General features: G+C 40.4%; 1 protein-coding gene across 1 annotated transcript in view; it reads right to left on the bottom strand.

The window, feature by feature from the left end:
- LOC140199160 (histone-lysine N-methyltransferase SETDB2-like) overlaps positions 1-23834 on the bottom strand; it is a 136994-nt gene that overhangs the window by 40413 nt on the left and 72747 nt on the right. The window contains 7 exon segments of the mRNA XM_072260770.1: positions 1247-1372; positions 6829-6889; positions 14069-14181; positions 20231-20388; positions 21755-21888; positions 22165-22274; positions 23167-23207. Of these exon segments, the coding sequence (XP_072116871.1) occupies positions 1247-1372; positions 6829-6889; positions 14069-14181; positions 20231-20388; positions 21755-21888; positions 22165-22274; positions 23167-23207 (743 nt within the window).

Below are 23834 nucleotides of genomic sequence, written 5' to 3' on the forward strand. Positions count from 1 at the left end.
ATGAGATTTTAAGAGCTGGAAATCCAAAGTCAAAGTAAAACTTATTATCAGAGTACATACATGTCACCACATACAATCCTGAGATTCCGTTTCTGCGGGCATACCTAGCAAATCTATAGTACAGTAACTAAACTGTAAACATCAGGAACTGTTAACTGTAAACAAACTGCAAATGCAGATATAAATAAATAGCAATAAATAACAAGCATGAAACAACCAGAGTCCTTAAATGAGTGTAGCTATCCCCTTTCGTTCAAGAGCCTGATGGTTGAGGGGTAGTAACTGTTCTTGTATCTGGTGATGAGAGTCCTGAGGCCCCCATACCTTTGACCTGATAGCAGTAGTGAGAAAAGAGTCTGGCTTGGGTGGTGAGGATCTTGGATGACTGATGCTGCTTTTCTATGGCAACGTTTCATGTAGGTGTGCTCAAAGGTTGGGAGAGTTTTACCGTGATGTACTGGGCCAAATCCACTACCAATTGTAGGATTTTCTGCTCATTGGTGCACTCGTACCAGACTGTAACGCACACTTTCCACCACACATCTATAGAAATTTGCCAAGGTTTTCGACAACATGTCGAACCTCCGCAGACTCCAAAGGAAGTAGAGGTACCGTCATACTTTCTTCGCAATATTTATGTGATGGGCCCAGGACAGCTACTCTGAGATAGTGACACCCAGAAATTTAAAGTTACTGACCCTCTCCATCTCTGATCCTCCAATGGTTTCCAGAGGGGGGAAAGTTCCATTTTGTAAAAACAAATAGAAAACTTTGAGAAATTTATAAATAGTTTAATTAGACGCACGATTTCACTCAGCTGCAGGGTAGCTGTTCAATAAGATCAATTTTCCAAATGCAGACAAGGTAAGTGCACAACATCAATGCTGTGAAGACAGGTTGCCATCGACACTCTGCACAACCCAGGTCAATGTTTAGGGGGCATCAAAACTATGCTCATCTGAATGCAACTTCATTGGTTTGCTAAATTATTTGGAGCCACAGAGAGGGCTGGGCTCCTGAAATATGCAAAATACTGTTGGACAGCACATAAGAGTCTGTGGATAAATGCAAATTCTTTGTTTTAAAAAAGATTGCAACTGACTAGTGCTTTAAAGTTTGAAGTTATTGTCATACAGTACACCACCACCAGCTAAACAGGGCTAATCACTTAAAAATGTAGAGTTGAAAACATTACTACTGAAAGCATCATTTAGGAGAAATAACTCAAAGCCTGAAAATGTCTTACCTTGATTGTTCGCTGATCCACTGACGATTTTGTTTTTCAGGCAGTTTAACACATTACTGAGTTGCTCAAAGACAAGCTCTACACTCCCAGAAGCTTGCACTTTGTTCCAAAACAATTTTGCTTTTTCTAAGGATAAGAACACAGCAGTAGGTCATTTGGCCCTTTGAACATGTTCCGCCATTCAATAAGTTTCATGATGACCTTTCACCTCAGCATCTCATGTGAAGACCAAATCCCTCAACTTCTTTAAGACCCAATCTTTAATTTCTAGCTTGAGTACACTCAGCACCTGAGCCTGCATAGCTCCTATGATAGAGAATTTATTACCTGTCTTGTATGACGTGAAAGTTGCTGTTGTGTGTTAGCAAGGCAGCGCAAAGACACAAAATGACTATAAATTACAAAATAATGTTCACAAAAAAAAAGGGAATAGTGAGATATCATTCGTGGACTGTTCAGAAATCTGAGAAAGGAGGAGAAGAAGCCACTTCTGAATTGATGAGTATGGCTCTTCAGGGTCTTGTACTACCTCCTCCTGTGGGAATTTCTGCTTGGTATCAGAGCAAGTGGCTGAGATATTAAATGATTACTTTATGTCAGTAGGATCTGCAGGATAGTGAAGGCAAAGAGGCACATACTAATGTGGTAGAGATTCAGACACAGATTTCATTATCATAGGTACATCGAAACAGTGGTACAGTGAAATGCGTTGTTTGCTTAACAACCAACACACCCAAGGATGTGCATGGGGGCAGGATGCAAATATCGCCATACATTCCAGTGATTGCATCAATGTATTAGGCAAAGGATAGATCTTTTGAGATGGTGACACCCAGGAACTTGAAGCTGCTCACCTTTTTCACCACTGACCCTCAGATGAGGACTGATGCATGTTCTCCTGACTTCACCTCCCTAAAATCCACAATAAACTCTTTGGTCTGGCTGACAGCGACAGCGAGGTTGTTGTGATGCCACTCAACCAGCTGACTTCCTCACTCCTTTATACATCCTTGTCATCACCTCAGATTTTACCAACAGTAGTGTCACCAATTTATAGATGGTGTTTAAGCCACACAATGATAAATGTAGAGTGCAGAATCACACATCCCTGAGATGCATCTATGTTGACTGTCAGCGATGAGGTGTGTTCTCCAGATGAAGAAGGTGAGGATCCAGTTGCATAGGGAGGTACAAAGGCCCAGCTTGGTGATTAAGACTATGGAGATGATTACGTTAAACACAAAGCTAAAATCTATAACAGCAGCCTGACATAGGTTTTGCTATTGTCTAGGTTCTCCAAAACAGAGTGGCAAGTCAGTGAGATTAAGTCTACTGTAGACCTGCTGCTGTGGTGGGTGAATTGCAGCAAGTTATGTCCTTGCTCAGGCAGGAATCAACTCTAGACATAACCAATCTCTCAATTCACTTCATAAGAACACAGATGCAAGTGCTGCTGGTCAATGTTGTTGAGGCAGCTCACCCTGCTTTTCTTGGGCACTCGTATGATTGCTACGCATGTGAAGCAGCTGGGAACCTCACCTGCATAGGTGAGAAGGTGAAGATGTCCTTGAACACTCCAGCACAGGTTTTCAGTACCCAGTCAGGTACACGGTGAGAGATCGCCCTGTTGAAGGATGTTCTGACATCAGCTTCCAACACCGAAATGACAGAGTCACCGTATGCCAGGATTCATATAGGTTTAGTGTTATTCTCCCTTTCAAAGCATGCATAAAGGCACTGAGCTTATCAAAGAATGAAGCATTGCTGCTATTTATGCTATAAGACATGCAGACCCTGTCTCAGCTGTTGTCTAGGAAGAACAATGCAGCTAGTCCAGTCACGTTTTAAAATTGAAATTCCTTGGTCCCTGCACCCTTCACGTAAGTCTCTTTAATATGGTACCAATATCCATCTATTGGTCAGGATGTTGAGTAAAAATGTTGGGAAGTCACAGTGTGTGCAGTTGTGGTCACCACACTGTAGATTCCCAATCTACCAGAGCCAACATACATCACATAACTTTGATTTGGTTCATTTAAATTTATAAACACACTTTGTATAAAATAAAATTCTAACCTATTATAACACTTTCCTATAGACCTTAGTTATGAGACTGCTAGTTAACCCTTTCTCATTGCACAATATTAAATTTGAAATTGCCAGTTCCTTTGTTGGTTTAATATTATAGTCTAGAAAATCATTTTGTATGTATGCCAAAAGTTTATCCTCCACACTACTAATGTCCAAACCACATGAAAATCAAGTTCCCCTGGTACTCTTCTTACGTGCACCTTTTATTTCTTGATTTATACTACAATGCTATGACAGGTTGAGGGCCAATAGGTAACACATATTAAAGTTTTATGCTCCATTGTGCTCTTCCATCGAAACAGATTCTACTTCTTTATTTTCTGAGCTGGGAATCTTTACTCTATTGTCTTTATCCCATCTATACACTAGCATCAATAACATTTTGCTTTAATTGCCTATTTCCTTGAAAAATTAGATATTCTGAGATTTTTTTTGGGAGTGGGGAATCTGGGAATTACCAGCAAGCCATCGTTTACTGCCTGTCACTAACAGCCTCTGACGAAGAGGTGGTGAATTCCTGCCTTGAAGCCCTGCAGAACTTCTGGTAAAGATGTTTGACATTGCTCTTCCAGGATTTAGACCCAGTGACAATGAAAGACTGGGGTATATTCTAAGGTATTAATACTGTGTGATTTAGAGGGAACATGCAGATGGCAATGTTCAAATACACTGGTGCTTCTTGGTGATGGAGTTTGTGGATTTCAGAGGTGCTATTTGAACCGTCTAGGCGAATAGCTGCTGTATACCGTGAGTTGGTGGCAGAGAGAATGAGTGTTTAGGTTAGTGAATGGGGTGCCAATCACAAGGATTGCTTTGTCCTGGATAGTGCCATGCTTCTTGAAAGCAGTAAAAGTTGCATTCATGCAAGTGAATGTATTCCATTACATTCCTGATTGTTTCTTGTAGCAGGCGACAAGGCTCTGGGGGTTTCAAATGAGATACTATAGATTACCTAGCTCTGGTAGTACAGTATTTCTGTGCCTAGTCATGTTGAATTTCCAGTCAAGGTGACCCAATCCCCTAGGATGTTGTTAGGGTGACACAGTGAATGTCACCTGCCCTTAACATTCAAGTGGTCATGGTATGAATATCAAGAGCCAATGATTAAATTATTTCGTGAGAGATTGTAACGGTCTGCTACATCTGCTGCATGAATGACAGTATATACAACAGTACCTCACAGTAATGGGCCATTTGGCCCAAAGTTGTGCCGAACAAAATAAATTAGAAATCAAATGGCCAACTAAACTAATTGCTTATGCCCACACAATGTCCATATCCCTCCATTTTCCTCACATTTGTGTGCCTTTCTAAACGTCTCTTAAAATTCCCCAACGTATCTACCTCTACCAGCACCCCAGGCAGTATATTCCAGCCACCTACCACTCTCTGTGTAGAAAACTCGTCCCTCACATCTCCTTTAGAGTTCCCCCCCCCCCCACCTTAAATGCATGCCTTCTGGTATCATCATTTCAACTCTGGGAAAAAGATACTGTCAACTCTATCTGTGCCTCTCATAATCTTATAAACTTCTATCAGATCTCCTTTCAACCTCTCCAAAGCCTCAATATCCTTCCTATAATGGGGTGTCCAGAACTATATGCAATACTCCAGATGCGGCCTCACTAGTTTTATAAAACTGCAACACAACTTCCTGACATTTGAACTCAATGCCTGGGCTAATAAAGGCAAGCATGCCACATACCTTTTTTACCACCCTATCAACCTGCGTAGCCACTTTCTGGGAGCTGTTAGCCTGGACCCCAAGATCCCTCTGCTCATCAACACTGTTAAAGGTCTTGCTACTAACCTACCAAGGTGCCACACTTCACGAAGGTGGTGAATATACACCACCTTATCAGCCCATGCCTATATGTTGGATGGTTCACTTGCTATGGAGTTGCAAATGGCATTGAACACTGCAATATTCCCATTTCTAACCTTATGATGGAAGTAGGGGTAGTGGTGAAGCAACTGAGGATTAGACACGAACCTGAAGAACTATTCTCCTGCCTGAATACTCTACCCCCTTTATCTGCTCTGCACCTTCTCTGTAGCTTATACAATTTATTTTGCATTTTATTGCTGTTCTACCTCAATGCAGTATAATAGTTTGATCTGTGTGAACAGGGGGTGGAGCTTAAGAGACGATGGCACCTAATGACAACTCCTTTGCTTGCACCTTCAGAAACAGCTCTATTTCTATCTGTAATATCTCAAGTTTTCCCTTTCAGGGTTCTTTTGAAGACCCTGACCTGGAGTTGCACGCTGACTTTGGTTCTTTGCGGGAATGGGATCCGCTCTGGGGGTCTCACTATTCAATATACCCAAGGACACAGCCTAGAAGACTAGCATGCCTTCAGGGTTCTGGGATTTCATGGCTCTAGAGGCAGGCAGACTCAAAGTCGGTGCCTGTGCAGGAAATCGGTGTGTTGTGGGAGATGGAAGATCAAAAGCAGCAAGCTGGCAGCTGTCTGTGTGCCCAGAGACCTTTCTTTGGGCACAGAGCTTGGAAAAAGCGATGCAAGGCTTTTTAAACATAGTAAATCAGCGAGTTGTTTGTTATGTCTCCCCTCTCACTCTGAAACGGAGACACCTCTTTTTCCCTTATTAAGTAAGGAGAGAGAGCCTGTGGTATGTCGAATTACCGGGTGAACGTGTAGTCTTCGGGGTACTGCAAGTCAGTGTCTTTGTTGATGCTTTGCTGCACGCTTGAGTGTTTGGTGAGGGGGAGTGCCAATGCTTTTTTTTGCTGGTGGGCGAGGGGGATCATTGCTTTGCTGCTGCTTATGTGTGGGAGGGGGGAGTTGTGGGGGGCTTTGGGGCTCTAACAATTAACTGTCATTCATTCTTTGGGACACTCCTCTGTTTTTGTGGATGGTTGTGAAGAAAAAGAATTTCAGGATGTACATTGTATACATTTCTCTGACATTAAATGTACCTTTGAAGCAGTATTCAAGACAAGCTTTCCACTATATTATGTGACAATAATAAACCAATTCCAATAATCGATACATGTTATTGTCAGGTATTTCTATTTAAGCCATCAGTTCAACTATGCACGCTGCATGTGTTTGGAAAAAGAGCCTTTAATCCTCATCCTTTTACTATTTCTCTTTACTTGAAATCCACTTAGAGATATACTATAATTTTCACACTGTCTCTTCTTGACATCCTCTAAATATCACTAACCACTACTCATCTACACTATCACCTTGCCTGTTCTCTTTAACCTTTCTATGTTTTCCCTAAACTGAACCCTATTCCCTTAAACCATATTGGCAGTCCTAATTAATTCACTAGAATATTGTTTTCAGCTTGACTCAATAAATACCCATCTTATCAACACCTAGTATCCAGTGTCCCATGAACTGAAACCCGTTGTTCCCACACCCAACATACGGGGACAGAAGAGATAACTGAGCTGCTTTGTATAAAGATGTTTTAAGATTTTTTTCCTTAAAAGCAAGTATAAGCAATGAAAGTACTACCTAGCTTATGACAGTCCACATGAAAAGCATTTTCCTCGGTCTCGGTAGAATTTTCTTTTGACTGGAAGAAAAAATATAGACAAGTTATAAACTTAAGGAAACAATAAAATCAAAGACCAAATGAACCACGAATATTAAACCAAATGCAATCTTCTGAAACAAAGCCACATATTTCAGTTGCAAGTCAGAACTAATATTCTTTGATTTCAAAACAAAATCTCACATAACCACATGGTTTAATTATTGCTGATTATTGCATCTTAAAATAATACCCTCTACATTTCAGTACAACGAAATTAAAAATCTGTTGAGAAACTAGTCACAAGAAATGTTAATCTCTGATGGTTTTTACATAATCTTTCAAAGCTCCAAGGCTTGTATGAAACTCAAATTACAATATACACATGACTACTGGCCATATGCATGCAGCTACAGTTAGAAGGAATTTATTTCAGATGGATTAGATCCAAGAATAACAGTCTTGTCTAAGAGAGCTATCTGGACTCATGGGTAAAGTTTGCTCCAGCAATTAAAATTTATATTTAAGAACATGGGAATGTGGCACATCTACTTTCTGTAATCATCTGAATGGAGACAAAGTGAATTTATCAAGTACACTGGAAGCCAATGAATCTGAAATATTTGTGGCTTCATGTTACACTGGCATATAATCTGAGCAGTATCAGAACTAAAATAAGGAAGTTTTACTCCAGTCAGACTGAACTCTAAATCTGCACACTAATTTACTGTTAGGACAGAAAAAAAAACTTTTCAATAGTCAAAGTCAAAAAACATTTCTAAACTTGAGCTTGCAGAGGGAAATTGATCCTTAAACTGCAATTGAACCAGGGGAAGTAATGTGAAACTGCTCTCTGTGAAACATAAACCATAACTAGCAGAACTGGGTAATATGGCAGTTGCAGAGGAAATAAGGTAGCAACAGTTCATGTCTATGTTGTCCCTTTGTTTCCAGATCCTGCCTGATTTGCTGAGTACTCCTGGCATTTTCTGTTTTATCTACATCTTAATTGCCTTCTTTATGAACTTCTTTCAACTTCCCAACTGTTTCTTTTCATTTTAACTTGTGCCACCAGTTACATTTATGCCAAGATGCAAAATGGGGTAAAGATGTCCAAAAGGCTTGAGTATTGAGGACTGGCATTGATTTATTGTCATGTGTACAGAGGTACTGTAAAAAAATTAGCTTTCTATGTCATCCATATAGATTATTTCATCACAACAGTACGTTATGGTAGAACAAAGGAAAAGCAATAACAGAATGCGGAACGTAGGGTAACAAAGAATAGTGTGGCGAAGGTGCAAACCCATGGCAAGGTAGACTGGCCAAGAGTCCATATTATTGTTAAGAAGTCTGTTCAAGAGCCTTTTAGCAGTAGGAAAGAAGCTGTCATTGAGCCAGCTGGTAATTGCTTTCAGACTTTTGTATCTTCTTATCTATTGAAGGGGTGATGGGGAAGAACAGGGATCAGGTTGGGAAAGGTCTTCGATTACATTGACTGTTTTATCAAAGCAGCAAGAAGTGTAAACCGAGTCCATAGAAGGGAAGCTGGTTTCTGTGATGCACTGAGCAGTTCCTTCTGGTCACAGGCACAGCAATTGTCCTCACAAGCTGTGAAGTATCCAGAGAGAATGCTTTCTATAGTGCATCAATTAAAATTAGTGAGGTAAATGGGGACATGCCAAATTTCTTTAGCCCCCAGAGGATGTAGAGGAACAGGGTGTGCTTTCTTGGCAGGTGGCCTGTACATAGTTGGACTAGGACAAGTTATTGTTAATGTTTGCTCCTAGGAACTTGAATCTCTCAACCATGTCAACTTCAGCACAACACAAACGTGTGCATCATCCCACTTCCTGAAGTCAATGACACGTTCCTTTGTTCTGCTGATATTTTGAGGGAAAGGTTGCTGTCATGACACCTTGCACGTCCCCAATAACAGTATACGTAAAGTTGTACAGGGAGGATTATTGGCTTGTCAATCTGAAAGAGCCTTAAGCATGTGGTGACCTACAAATCAGCTTCAAACACAAAGCACTGATAGTGTGAAAAGTATACGCCTTTCTGCCTTGACACGGAACATCTGTCACATTGAAACAGGCACTCCTCCACTTGTCCATACCATTAGTTCTCAATAAGCTGCCTAACTTGCCATTCTTGTTCACTCACTCCACAAACAAAAGAGGTTTATGATTGAAAATTAAGCATGCAAATTCAAATTACCTAGATGCTGGAAATACCCAGATCAGGAAGCATCCGTGAAGGGTAAAACAGAGCTCATCATTACTACACCGATGAAAGTTATTGATAAGAAATATCGATAGAGACAGTATTCTTGGCCAGACAAGCAGTGGCTTTCAAGACTTGAGAATACTGAAGAGTAACATGCAGTATTCAAGTCTGCACTTCACACTTCTTGATTATATTGAAGTAACTGGTTAAAGGCCCAATCTCACCTTTTACCTCAGAAATGGCAGCAATTCTATTTCAATACAGGCAATCCCTGAGTTACAAACGTCCGACTTACGAACAACTCATACTTACGAACGGAGGAAGGAGAACGCCGTTGGCCATTTTAAGTCGTTGCCGTTAACACTATGTTGAGTGTGTAACTTTGTATTTGGCTTAAATTTTTCTTAGCAAGATTCACCCTGACCCCTCCCCCCACTTTTCCAGTCAGCACTGCCCCCATTTGTCCCATTTAACCTGTCTCAGTGCGGGTGGACTTTAGGACCTGGGGGAGCTCAGGTCAGGACCCGCCGCCCATGGCTGCTGCTGAATCCACAGTGTTTTTATTCTGTTGACAGAAAACGATCACCATTGAAAATAAAGTGGAAATAATAAAGTGATTGGAAAGAGGTGAAACGCCATCAGTCATTGCAAAAGCGTTAAGCTACATTCGGTCAATGAGCGAAACAATTTTAAAGGATAAAGGATGAAGGATAAAGTGAGAATAATGGAGCATGTGAAAGGCCCTGCCCCGATGAAAGCTACAATTATTACTAAACAACGCACTGATTTAATTATTGAAATACATAGCTTTCTTAAGTGTTTTATATGCATAGAAAGGTAAAATATATACTATATACTAAGACAAACGTTTGACTAACTGACGCTAAATAATTCCGGATGTACCTGTTCCGACTTACGTACAAGTCCGACTTAAAGGCGGACTCAGGAACGGAACTCATTCGTAACCCAGGGACTGCCTGTAGTATCGAAACCTCACACTGCTGCAAACACAATTTGGCAAATCACACATACGTTCCGATGGCAAAGGGAAAATGAGAGCATGGAGATATGAACAGAGATCTTTTGTATAGCTTCATACAGCAGGGAAAAAGGCCCTTAAGCCCAACCAAGAAGCCAGTCTGAGCTAGGCCCGGTTGCCCATATTTAGCTTATATCCCCCAAATATTCCCTATCCATGTACCTGTCCAAATGCATTTTAAATGCTGTTACTGGGCTTGCCTCAACCACCTCCTCTGGCAATTCATTTCAGACCAGCTTTGGGTGAAAAAGTTGCCCTTCAGGCTCATATTAAACCTCTCCTTTCTGACCTTAAACCTATGCCCTCTCCCTGATTTTCAACCCCGGGAAAAAGACTTGTGTGCATTTACTTTATCGATGCCCTTCATGATTTTATACACCTCTGTAAGATCACCATTCATTCTCCTACGCTCCAATGCATAAAGTCCTAACCTGATCAATCTTTATGACTCAGTTCCTCAAGTCCCAGCAACATCCTCATAAATCTTCTCGCCATTCTTTCCAGCTTAATGGCATCTTTCCTACAACAGGATGACCAAAACTGAACACCATATTCCAAATGCAGCCTCACAATCATCCTGTATAACTGTAATCCCAACTTACATACCCAAATGCTGACTGAAGGAGAGAATTCAAGGTTTAAAGTACATTTATTATCAAAGTATGTAAATCATATACAACCTTGAGATTTGTCTACTTGCAGACAGCCGCAAAACAAAGAAACACAATAGAATCCACGAATAAAAACACCAAGACTGTCAAACACCCACTGTGTGGAAAAAAGAACAAGTAGTGCAGACAATAGAAAAGTAAACAACACACAAACATGAGCTGCAGTGTCCCTGAAAGCTAGTCCACAGCCACAGAGCCAGTTGAGGATTGTAGCCCATCCAGGAGCCCAGTTGCTGAAGGCCACAGTCACGGAGCCAGTCAATGCTGCAGACAGCCCACGAGTCTGATTACTGAAGACCTCAGCCACAGAGCCAGTTCAGCGCTGCAGTCAGTCCAGGAGCCCCATGGCTCCAAATCCTTTTTTCACCACCCCGTTTACTGCGATAATGTGAAAGCCCTACCCTGATTTGTCTTCCCAACATGTAATACCTCACACTATGCAGATAAAACATCATTTGCTATTCCTTGGCCAACTTACCCCTTCTGATCATGTCCTGCTGTAATTCTTAATAATCATCTTCACTGTCTACAACACTAGCTTCCTTAGTGTCATCTGCAAATGTACTAAACATGCTTTGTATTTTCTCATCCAAATTTTTGATATACAAACCCCATTTCCAGAAAAGTTGGGATATTTTCCAAAATGCAATAAAAACAAAAATCTGTGATATATTAATTCACGTGAACCTTTATTTAACTGACAAAAGTACAAAGAAAAGATTTTCAATAGTTTTACTGACCAACTTAATTGTATTTTCTAAAACATACACAATTAGAATTTGATGGCTGCAACACACTCAACAAAAGTTGGGACAGAGGCATGTTTACCATTGTGTTACATCACCTTTCCTTTTAATAACACTTTTTCATCGTTTTGGAACTGAGGATACTAATTGTAGTAGATCTGAAATTGGACATTTTGTCCATTCTTGCTTGATATAAGACTTCAGCTACTCAACAGTCCGTGGTCTCCATTGTCTGATTCTTCTCTTCATGATGCGCCATACATTTTCAATAGGAGATAGATCTGGACTGGCAGCAGGCCAGTCAAGCACACGCACTCTGTGTCTACAAAGCCACGCTGTTGTAGCCGGTGCAGAATGTGGTCTGGCATTGTCCTGCTGAAATAAGCATGGACGTCCCGGGAAGAGACATCACCTTGATGGCAACATATGTCTCTCTAAAATCCTAATATACACCTTAGAGTCAATGGTACCTGCACATCCATGCAACTCACCCATGCCGTGGGCACTAATGCACCCCCATACCATCACAGATGTTGGCTTTTACACTTTTCGCTGATAACAATCTGGATGGTCGTTTTCATCTTTGGCACAGAGAACTCGACACCTGTTTTTTCCGAAAACTAGCTGAAACGTGGACTCATCTGACCACAGCACATGGTTCCACAGTCTTTCGGTCCATCTGAGATGAGCTCGGGCCCAGAGAACTCGCCGGCGTTTCTGCATAGAGTTGAAGTATGGCTTCCTCCTTGCGTAATACAGTTTCAAGTTGTATTTCTGGATGCAGCGACGGACTGTGTTGAGTGACAATGGTTTTCTGAAGTACTCCCAAGCCCAGGTGGCTATAATTGTCACAGTAGCATGACGGTTTCTTAGGCAGAGCCGCCTGAGGGCTCGAAGATCATGCGCATTGAACAGTAGTTTCCGACCTTACCCTTTACGCACTGAGATGTCTCTGAAGTCTCTGAATCTTTTCACAATATTATGTACTGTAGATGTTGAAAGACCTAAACTCTCTGCAATCTTGCGTTGAGAAATGTTCCTTTTGAACTGACTAACAATTCTCTCACGAATTTTGGCACAAAGGGGTGAGCCACGACTCATCCTTGCTTGCAAAGACTGAGCCTTTGATGGATGCTACTTTTATACCCAGTCATGATACCTCACCTGCTACCAATTAGCCTGCTTAATGTGGAGTCTTCCAAACCGGTGTTACTTGAAAATTCTGTGCACTTTTCAATCTTATTTTAACTCTGTCCCAACTTTTGTTGAGTGTGTTACAGCCATCAAATTCTAAATTTGTGTATATTTACAAAATACAATTTCAGTAAAACTATTGAAAATCTTTTCTTTGTACTTTTGTCAGTTAAATAAAGGTTCATGTGAACTAACATATCACAGATTTTTGTTTTTATTGCATTTTGGAAAATATCCCAACTTTTCTGGAAATGGTGTTTGTAGATGACAAATGATAATGGGCCTAACACCGACCACTGACACATTCCACAAGTTATAGGCTTCCAAAACATCCACCATCACCCTCTGCTTCCTATTGTCATGCCAATTATGTATCCAATTAGCTAGCTGTTGCTGGATCCCATACAATCTAACTTCCCTACCAGGTAGAACCTTACTGAATTCCATATGGACTACATCCACTACCTTTCCTTCATCCATCTTCTTGGTTACTTCCTCAAAAATACCCAAACAAATTTTGGCACATGCTCTCCCACACACAAAGCCACACAGACCATCCCTAATCAACCCATCTTTCCAAGTGCACATTTATCTTCTCCTCAGAATCCGCTCCAGTGACTTGCCTACCACAGATTTTAGGCTTACTGGTCTATAGCTTTCATGGTTTTCTTTGTTGTTCTTCTTAAATAAAGGCTCAACATTAGCCACACTCCAGTCAACCAGTACATCACCTGTGGCTAACGATGATGCATACATCTCAGACAGGGTTTCTGCAGTTTCTTCTCTAACTTCCCACATTGTTTGAAGTATTCCAGCTCAAGTCCTGGGGATTTATATACCTTTATTTTTTTTTTTAAAAAAAATGTCTAGCACCTTTTATCGGCAAAATAAGCCCACTAACTATCCCAAGTTTTGAAGTCTTCACATTCCTTTCCATGGTAAAAATTAATATCATAGAAGCAGGCCAATAAGCCCAATGGGTCTGTGTACTTTACTCTTTCCTATGACCCAAAGCTGAAAGCAGATATAATTCTGTAAAACCCGAAGCAATCTGTTTTGACAGAAAGAAAGAAAAGGGGCAAAAGTGAGACTGGATGCATTTTTAACAGGTCACTATAACTGAGCTTTTTGTAGATCACAGAAATATTCAGGAATATTTATAAAATAATTACACTGGTCATAAAAATCTAGTGTATAAGGGACAAAACAAAACCATAAAACAAAAAATGCATGAAACAGTAAGTGCTTGGGAATAACAATGAAATTCTATGCTCAAAGTTACACTAGACACATTGACATTTTACCACATCATGATGAAACAAGTCGGACTTTTGCACATTACCTGCAAGAGCTCTGCTCTACTCCCTTCAATTTTCTCAGTGTTCACATCTCTGAGCTCCAGATGATCTTTTTCAAAGATACTTGCCTTTTCATTGGAATTCCTGTTGTCAGAACCTGACAATTTGGAAATGGAAAACTAAGCGATGGAAATCTGAAATGAACTCATGAACTATTGAGAAATGTAATTTCATATTAAATTACAAACATATTAATAAGTAGTGAATGCACAAAATTGCAAATGCCAGCTCTAAATATGGGAGTTCCCCATCAACACTAACACAGGAGAGACATCATAGTTATGGCTACAAATATTGAAGAAAAAATTCACCTTCATCTTTTCAAGAGGAATTACAGATAAGCAATAATTCTTACCTTTGCATTGACACTCACACTCAAAAATGTTGTCTTTAAATGTACCATTACAGGTAATGTTAAACGCAAAAAGAAAAGAGTATACTTTATAAATGGTCACAACTTAAATGTTAGAAGACGTGATCAGACGTGGATGTGTTCACTGATAATGGCACTGTATTCAGTTATGCAAGAAACTCCTCAGATAACAACGTACTCCACACCCACTTTCAGAATGACGTAGGCAAAAACAGCGAACAAAATTCATGCCTGAAACAAATAACTAACATAAATAAAACAAGCGCAGAGACCTCCATGGTATTTAATAGTATCATAAATACAAGAAATTCTGCATATGCTAAAAATCCAAAGCAACATACACAAAATGCTGGAGTAACTTGGGTGAGGCAGCATCCATGGAAATGAACAAACAGTCAACATTTTGGGCCGAGGCCCTTTTTTAGGACTGAAGAGGAAAGGGGAAGGTGCCAGAATAAAAAAAAAAGAGGTGGAAGGAGGATAGCTAGAAGATGACAGATGAAGCCAGGTGCATGGGAAAGGTAAAGGGCTGGAGAGGAAGGAATCTGATTGGATAAAGGGAGGGAGGAGACCCGGGGGAAGTGATAGGCAGGTGAAAAGAGGTTAAAAGGTCAGAGAGGGGAATAGAAGAAGAGGGGAGGGCGGAGGGGATTTACCCAAAGGAAGAACCGATATTTATGCCATCAGGTTGGAGGCTATCCAGAGAGAATATAAGGTGTTGCTCCTCTACCCTGAGAGTGTCCTCATTATGGCACAAGAGGAGGCCATCGACCAACATGTTGGAACAGGAATGGGTATCAGAAATAAAATGGTGGGCCAATCGTTAAGTTCCACTTTTGGCAGTTGGAGCAGAGTTTCTTGACGAAGTGGTCCCTGAACTTATCAGTCTCACCAGTGCAGAGGAGGCTGCATTGAGAGCACTGAATACAATAGGTGACCCCAGCAGATTCGTAGAAGTGCCACCTCACCTGGAAGGACTGTTTGGGATCCTGAATGGAGGTGGAAGAGGTGGCGAATAGGCAGGTGTAGCACTCAGGCCACTTGTAGGAATAAGTGCTGGGAGAGATTTTAGCGGGGTGTGTCAAATGGACAAGGGAATCATGGAGGGAGTGATCCCTGCAGAAAGCGTAGAGTGTGGTGGCGGAAGGAGAGGTAAAGATGTGTTTAGTAGCAGGAGCCCTTTGGTGATGGCAGAAGTTGCGGAGAATGAGGTATTGGATGTGGATACTCATGGGGTGGTAGGTAAAAACAAGAGCAACCTTATTATTATTAAGGCACAGGAAGATGGGGTGAGCACAGATGTTCAGGAAACGAAGGAGATGCAGGTAAAGGCAGCGTCAATGGTGGAGGAAGAGGACCCCAGTTCTTTGAAGGAGAAGGACCTCTCTGATATCCTACAAAAGAAAGTTTCATCCTGGGAAAGTTTCATGCAGCAGAGAAGAAGGAACTGAGAAAAGGGAAAGGCATTTTTATAAGAGGCAAGGTGGGAAAAGACTTAGTTCAAGATAGCTGTGGGATTAGCCAAGTTTATAAAAGATGTCGGTTGGCAGTCTGTCTCCAGAGATGAAGACAGTGATCAAGGAAGGGGTGGGAGGTGGCGGAAATGGACCAAGTGAACTTAAGGGCAGGGTGGAAATTGGAGGCAAAGTTGATGAAATTGACAAGCTTTGTTGCACAAAGCAGCACCAATGCAGTCATTAATGCAGCAGAGAAAAAGTTGGGGAGCATTACCAGGGAACATCACTAACAGTGCCTGTCAACCTCAGGCCAGGAAAAAGACCAGCAAAACATCACCACTTCCACATTCTTCTTTCAGTTGCACACTATCTTGACTTGAAAACATGCTGTTATGCCAATACATGATGAAAATTCTGGTCCTCCCAACCTGAACATGTGATGACAGTGTGTCACAGGGACTGAACTGGCTCAAGTTACCAACTTTGTGTAGAAAATAAGGATGGGGAATAAATGCTGGTGTCACTGGTGATACCCACATATTAAAATGTTTTTTTGTGAAAATAAAACAGAGGCAATAATCAAAAAAAAATCTATTGGAAAACTAGAGCAACAAACAATATGCTGAAAGAACTCAAATGGGCTCTGAAATGGAATTCCAAAACATTTTGTACTTTCACCCTCCAGATGCAAGTTGTACTATGAATAGTTCTCAACACAACACCCAACAAAAGATATATTGATGTTGAAAGGAGTATAGTGAAGACTTACAGAAATGATTCTGGTTTGCAAATGAGAAAATACAAAAAGAAATATGAATTAAGATCATATTCCCAAGAATTGAAAAGATAATTTACTCTACTGAAAATATGAATGAGTATTGATAAATAAAAACCTCTAAAATTAGATGTCACAGCCTAAAAAACATATACTCCTACTTCAAGCCTAAAGGAACAATTTACCTTTTTGCTTAAAACTGTCTGCTCTAATGAAGTCATCCCCAGTAGTTTTTTTTTAAAAAAGAGAACTAGACAATTAAAATAATGTCATTTTACAATTGGCACCCGAAGGGTCAAATTTACATGGAAAAATAGTCATGATGTAATTGCATACACAATGTTTCAGTTACAAATAATGCAAACGGCCTAGCTTCAGTCCAGAGGTAAAAGTTCTAATCATACTCCAATGTCCAAGGATTGCAGAAGATCAAATTACAACAGCATTGTTTGAAAATTATGAAAATATTGAACCCATAACAGCAGTCACCTTGACAGAATACAACCTATATAACAAATAAAGCAGTCAATAGTTCCTTAAGGCTGTCATAGTTAAGGGGAGATAATGGGGATAAGCTCCCTCTATCTATTAAATACTCCCAATAACATTCGCCTCAAATAGACTTTGACAGCCAAGTTCAGTTCCTTGCCTTCACATGTAGATTAGCTACTAAACCCGGCAGAACTGTTTCTACTAATAGAAGTGACAAAGGTTGGTTACTGACGTCTTAAAACCAGTCGCTTTAGGCAGATGGGGCTCATCAGCTATGGTTGGCAGCTCATCTAGGAGAAGGAAAACTCTGATCTCAAACCTCTGCTGCCTTGCAGCTATTCCCACTCATGGGGAAGACATCCGGAGTAAACCCAAAGGAAAGAATCTGGAGCTGGAGTCCTTAAGGCAGTCCTACGTTGAGGTCAATGCTGGTGCCAAACTGTACCTGTTTCTTTATTGTTGCTGGCAACTTCAACAATGCTAACTTAAAATCAGTCCTCCTAAAATCTATCATCATGTTGACTTTACTACCAGAGATGAGAATGCATTAGACCTGGTTTACACATCATCACTGGTGCATGCAAACCTGCTCCACATCCTCATCTTAGATTCTCTGACCACTTATCCATTATTCTGATTCCTGCATACCACCCACCGAACCACTGATTAACCACGTCAAACCAGTTCAAAGGAGATAAAGACCAGACAAGAGACCTTCATCCCCTCCCCTCCACCTTTGTATTCGGACATCTTCTCTCTTCCACTTCAGTCCTGAAGGAGGATCCTGGCCCAGAGATTGTATATTCATTTCCAGCATTTTGTATGTGTTGCTTTGGATTTCCAGCACCTGCAGATTTTGTGTTTATGATTTGCTCTGCATAACAGAACTGTTTTGAAAACGCAGAATGAAACATGATTAAGGAACGTCACATGAACATCGATGAAAATGTGAGATCTGTGACTGACTACACAGAGAAGTGGACACGTTCACTCCGCACTTCTCTTCCTGATAGGCAGGAAGTTTTTTAATGCTCAGTTTGATGCACAGAACGATGTGCTGGCAAGGAAGGCCCGCCCCAAAGAAGCAGGATAAGTGGTCAGAGAACCTAAGATGAGGATCTGGCCGCAGATGACATGAGGAAAACCCTAGCCAGGGTCAAGCACGTAAAGCTGTGAGGCTTGATAATATATCTGGCCATGTGCCGAGGGACTGTGCAGCCCAGTTATCCAAGGTTCTAACAGATACCTTCACCGTCTCTCCTGGATCGCCCACTGTGCCCTCAAGCTTCCGGCAGCCACCACCAGCCTGGTGCCCAAAAAGGGCGACAGTACCTGCCTCAAGAACTGACGTCCAGTGGCACTGACCTCAACAATAATAAAGTGCTTCAAGCGGCTGGGTAGGGATCACATTAAATCCCATCTTCCTGCTTCACGGGACCCTTTCCAGTTTGCTTATCACTCAAATCGGTCCACTGATGATGACATGGCCCCTGCATTCCATTCTGTCCTGTCCCACCTGGAAAATGGTGTCTCATATGCCAAGATGCTGTTTATGGGTTTCAGCTCAGCATTTAATATGATCGTCCCTCAGAAGCTGGTGGGGTTAACTGTCCTCGTTGGGTCTCAACACCTCTCTCCGTAACGGAATGCCGGACTTCAGGATAGAAAGCCCACCGTCAGTCCATATCAGCAGAAACATCTCTAGCTCCAGGGCTGCATGCTCAGCCCACTGTCATTCATGCTGCTGATGTATGACTGCATTGCTAGATCCAGTTTCAACCGAATCACCGAGTTTACTGATGACACAACAGTGGTTGGCCTCATCAGCAATGACGATGATACGGCTTACAGAGCAGGAGGTAGAGTGGCAGGTAGAATGGTGCGAGCACAAGAACTAGAGTCTCAACGTGGACAAGACCAAAGAGGTGACTGCCGAATTTAGAAAGGTGCAGGCTGACCACTCCTCACTGCACTATGAAGAGATAGGAGCACCAAGTTTCCAGGAGCGCACATAATGAACGATCTCACCTGGTCCCTCAACACCACTTCTTTGGTCAAAAAAGCACTGCAGCATCTCTATTTCCTGAAGTAATGGATGTGAGTGAAGCTGCCTCCCCCCAGTATTTTAACCATTTTACAGAAGCTCCATTAAGAGTGTCCTGAACAGTTGCATCACAGTCCGGTTCGGAAATTGTAAGGCACACGATTGCAAGTCCCCAAAAAGGATTGCCAGGATCATCAGGGTCTCTTTTCCACTCATTAGAGATGTGTATCAGGAGCACGGAGTATACAGGACCCCTAGCATTGTCAGTGATCCCATCCATCCATCAATTTCTTTGACCCCCTACTATCGGTCAGGAGGTACCATAGCATTAGGATAAGAACTGTTAGGATGGGAAACAACTCCTTCCCTTAGGCCGTAAGACTACTGAACTCCCTGCCACCACCCAGGTCTCATCACGTATGAAGCACGTGTAGTGTTATACAGTTTACTTTTTAAAACTTGTATTGTATAACAAATATGATTTTTCAAAATCCTGCTTAATTCCGAATAAAAAGCAGAGAATGACAAAAAAAAATCAAAGCCAGTCAAAACTCCATCAATCCTCAATTTAAAACTGACCTCCCTATTTTTCCCTTTTCCAGTAAACCATTAGAAAATATCAAATCATCAGCTGATGGTATGTATTCCTTGTCCTAGACCAAGTACCACCTCAGACTATACAGCCAGTCCAGAAAAAATATAGTACAAAGACCTTTACCGTTCACTTCACTTGTCAATTAAAACCATGTACACAAAATGGTGCCAAAAATATAACACCATTATAAAGAATGGCAGGAAATGGTTATGTCTACAATACAATAACCACTTCAAACTTACTTTTAAAAAACCAACAGAAATCAAATTTTATTAGGCTTCAAAACCTCATTTACACCCCTTTAGCAATTAACTATCAGGTCTATTTAAAGTGCTTTAGTAAGTTGTTTAGTTGCTAGCAATTCCAACAAAAATAGCAATTTATTGTTTTAATTCAACATGTTTTTTTACCATCTTTTGTTTTGCTTGTCATTTTCTGTTTGAGGTCATCTTTTGAGTAACTGCAATTTTCTTCATCTCCATTGTCGTGGCAGCAGCTTCCAGAAGTTAATCCAACAGCTTTCTCATCACTTTCATCTTCATAACTGCTGTGGCTTTTACAATATAAGCTGTAAAAAAGGCATTTTTACAAGGCGATAAATACATAAACATATTTAGACATCAAAACAGAAATAAGGCCATACAAAAAAAAACAGTTGCATCCCATTCTCTTTCAGAAGCAGCCTCTCTGGTATGCAGCACCACAAAATATGGGGCAAATCAGCAAGGAGTTTTCAAAGGGGATGGCACAAAATGGTAGCAAAGATAATTCCGAATGGAAGACTCTCGGACCAGAGGCAAGTCTCAGAATTGAAGGACATCCCTTTAGAACAGAGATGAGGAGGAATTTCTTTAATCAGAAAGTGGTGAATCTGTGGAATTCATCGCAAGCATGGCAAAGTCATTGGGTATATTTAAACCAGAGGCTTTTTTGGTACTTAATTAGAAACTGCATCAAAGATTATGGAGAGAAGACAGGAGAAGGATTGAGATGGAATAAATCAGCCATGAGCAGACTTGATTGGACAACTGGCCTAATTCTACTCCAATGTTTTATGGAATCACAGCACATTTCAGAGGGGTACATTTTGAAAGAAAAGTCAGATGAAGTGCATACATATAACCAAGATAACTGATAAAAGATTATGTCAATGAAAGAACTGAGTATTTGGATCACAATATTTCCACCGAAAGAAAGATCTACAAGATCTTGAGCCAGGGAATTTGTATGCATTTAAGAGAAAAATATGTAGGATATTCCTTATAGAAAACCTGTGATGGAATGCCAAGAGCTTAACACTAGTGCAAGCAGTGGTGCATTGTAGAAGTATTGCCAGTTAAAATTTAAGGGTTAATTTGCCAGTTGGTAAACCAAGAGTTTATCATTTGAAAGACCTACTTAGAGAGTGAACGCGGAGGATGTTTCACATAGTGGGAGAATCTAGGACCAGGGACAAAGACTCGGAATAGAAGGACATCCTTTTAGACCAAAGATGAGGAAGAATTTCTTTAGCCACAGGGTAGTGAATCTGTGGAATTCATTGCCAAAGATGGCTGTGGAGGCCAAGTCATTTGGTATATTTAAAAGCGGATGTTGATAAGGTTCTTGATTAGTAAGGACCAAAGATTACAGGGAGAAGGCTATGAAATGTGTCTAAAAGAATCACAAAAGCATGGGAATGAGCCTACATCTGGACCACTCTAAGTGCCAGTTTGTATTTGTGATATCAGGTGAAGGATAGATAATGTCACTCTCCCCAACTCTTCTTCAAAGTAAGATCACGGAGTCTCACGCATGTACTTAAATGGTCCAATATCGCAGCCAAAGTATAACATCCCTGATAATATGGCAATACGCTATTTAAATGTCAACCTTTATTATATGTGCTCAATTATCTGTGCAAGTCAACTCGTATGAATATGTCACTTTCATACCTGTCAACTCCTTTATCAACACACTTAATAAGCGTTGCGCTGGTAGAAGCTGCACATTGCAAGTAGCAAGTCTTGGAACCGTCCTTAGCTTGATGGTTCATAAGCATTTCGGTCTGGCTGCAAGGAGAATGTCCCTGTGAAAAATAAATGTTCTATATTTGAAGTGAGTATCAGTTTTGCCTAAAGATCTGGAGGAAGATGAAAATGACATTCAGTCAAATGCACTTGCCAGATACTAAAGCCAAGGTGAAAATCATTTTAAGTTTAAGATAAAAGCTCACATGCAAATTAATGGAAAATTAGATACGACATCATTCTTAATAGTATGCAAGTACATAGGCAAAGAGGTCAATATTCTGCTACACATATGAAGATTTAACTTCCTAAATGAGAAATTTCCTATTTCTAACCTGGGGGTCTACCTTTTGCACAAAGGCATTCTGCCCTTCTTGATGTTCCAGCTCTTCTTCTTTCGGGCAAACAGCAGCTGGAGCATCTTCAGCACTTTCAGAGGAGCTGCCTGAACCAAACATTTCACACTTTTAAAGAGATGGCAAGAAATCTCACATGATAACTATCTGTAACACCAACACATCTCAATGTTTAAGACTATGTTTAGTGAAATATTAATCCTCATACAGAAGTCTATATAAAGTAAGATCCAAATAAAGCAGTGAATTTGTATTCAAGTAAACAACTGAAAACATTATATTGTACATCAGAATACTGTATTCAAGTACAATGAGTGAAGGTTCAAAGTAACTAGGTCAATCTTAAACTGTCTACATTCCCAAAGCCTGAGAATGCATCTGCAAAAAAGTAAAAGAGAAATGCAAATGCTGGCTGTGCAAAATAACAGAAAATGTATGTAGGAAACCAAATCAAAACCTATAAATGCTTTGACATTTGCAATGGATCAAGACAGGAAACCTAGGAGCTTTTAATTTATCTCAAAATAGTTTCAAAATAAAAATATTAAGCAAAGATTCTGTCACACCAATGTGGTCATAAAAATTACTGCATCGTTGTACAAATTATTATGGCATTGAGGGCTTGCCACATACATTTCAATCCAGGAAAAGACTGACCAGATTATTGGAAATGTTGTGTCATGCTTATAATTATCTGTAGCTCTTTTCTCTTGAACTAACAAGTTCATGCACGAAATAAATATTATTTGTCTTTACTCTTAACTTCTCTGTACAATATGCAGATGCAGATTAGGAACTAGGAGGAAAATTGAACTGGGCAACTTTCCTCACTATCTTGCTATCTGTCTCAGACTTAAATTTCTACCTTTTATTAAGATTTTGAAAATACCGATGCTTGTCAAATGATGGAAACTATATTATGATAAACTTCAGCTAAGGTAAATTTCCTTCTGTAAAAGGGCAAGGCAGAAGATACATTACCTTCAAATTTCTGTTCAGTTTTATGGTTATGACACCAAACCCTACAAATGAAATTAAAATAAATTTTAAAACACAACCATCATGGTGATAAGTTATTGTACATTGCAAATATATTAGGAACATATACACAATATTTCCAAATGCTGCACCAAAATCTCCAACATTTGAGAATAAAGGATAAAATTTATTTTCAAAATCATGGTTTTTATTAAAAATTTGAAATGATTGCTTGTAAGTGAGGTGTGTGAATGAGGTCTCTGTCAGTCAGTATTGACCATGGATGCTACGCCCTAGCTGCCTAGATACACAAGCCTGGGCAGTACGACATGGAAAGCAAGCTGTTGCCCAATTGCTTGTATACCTGGCTTATGCAGATTGTGCATTTCATTTGCACTAAGTATTGCAAATGTTAGGATCAGGACATTTAGTCTCTGCTTATTATGGCTTGAAGGTCTAAATGAACAGACTGAACAGGCAAGGGGTCATATTTAATGATATGCAAACTTATCACAGGATCACCAATGTAAAGGCACTAGTGGGTGCTTCCCTTATCTCATTAATATTTTCTCCAGTGTCAAAATGGATATACATGTCAGCAGAACCCAACACCTTCTTGAAAATGCTTAACATTTTTACTAATTAATGGAAATCCCTGCTTCAAACCAGAA

Source organism: Mobula birostris, chromosome 6, assembly GCF_030028105.1.
Source record: "Mobula birostris isolate sMobBir1 chromosome 6, sMobBir1.hap1, whole genome shotgun sequence".
NCBI classification, from domain to species: Eukaryota; Metazoa; Chordata; class Chondrichthyes; order Myliobatiformes; family Myliobatidae; genus Mobula; species Mobula birostris.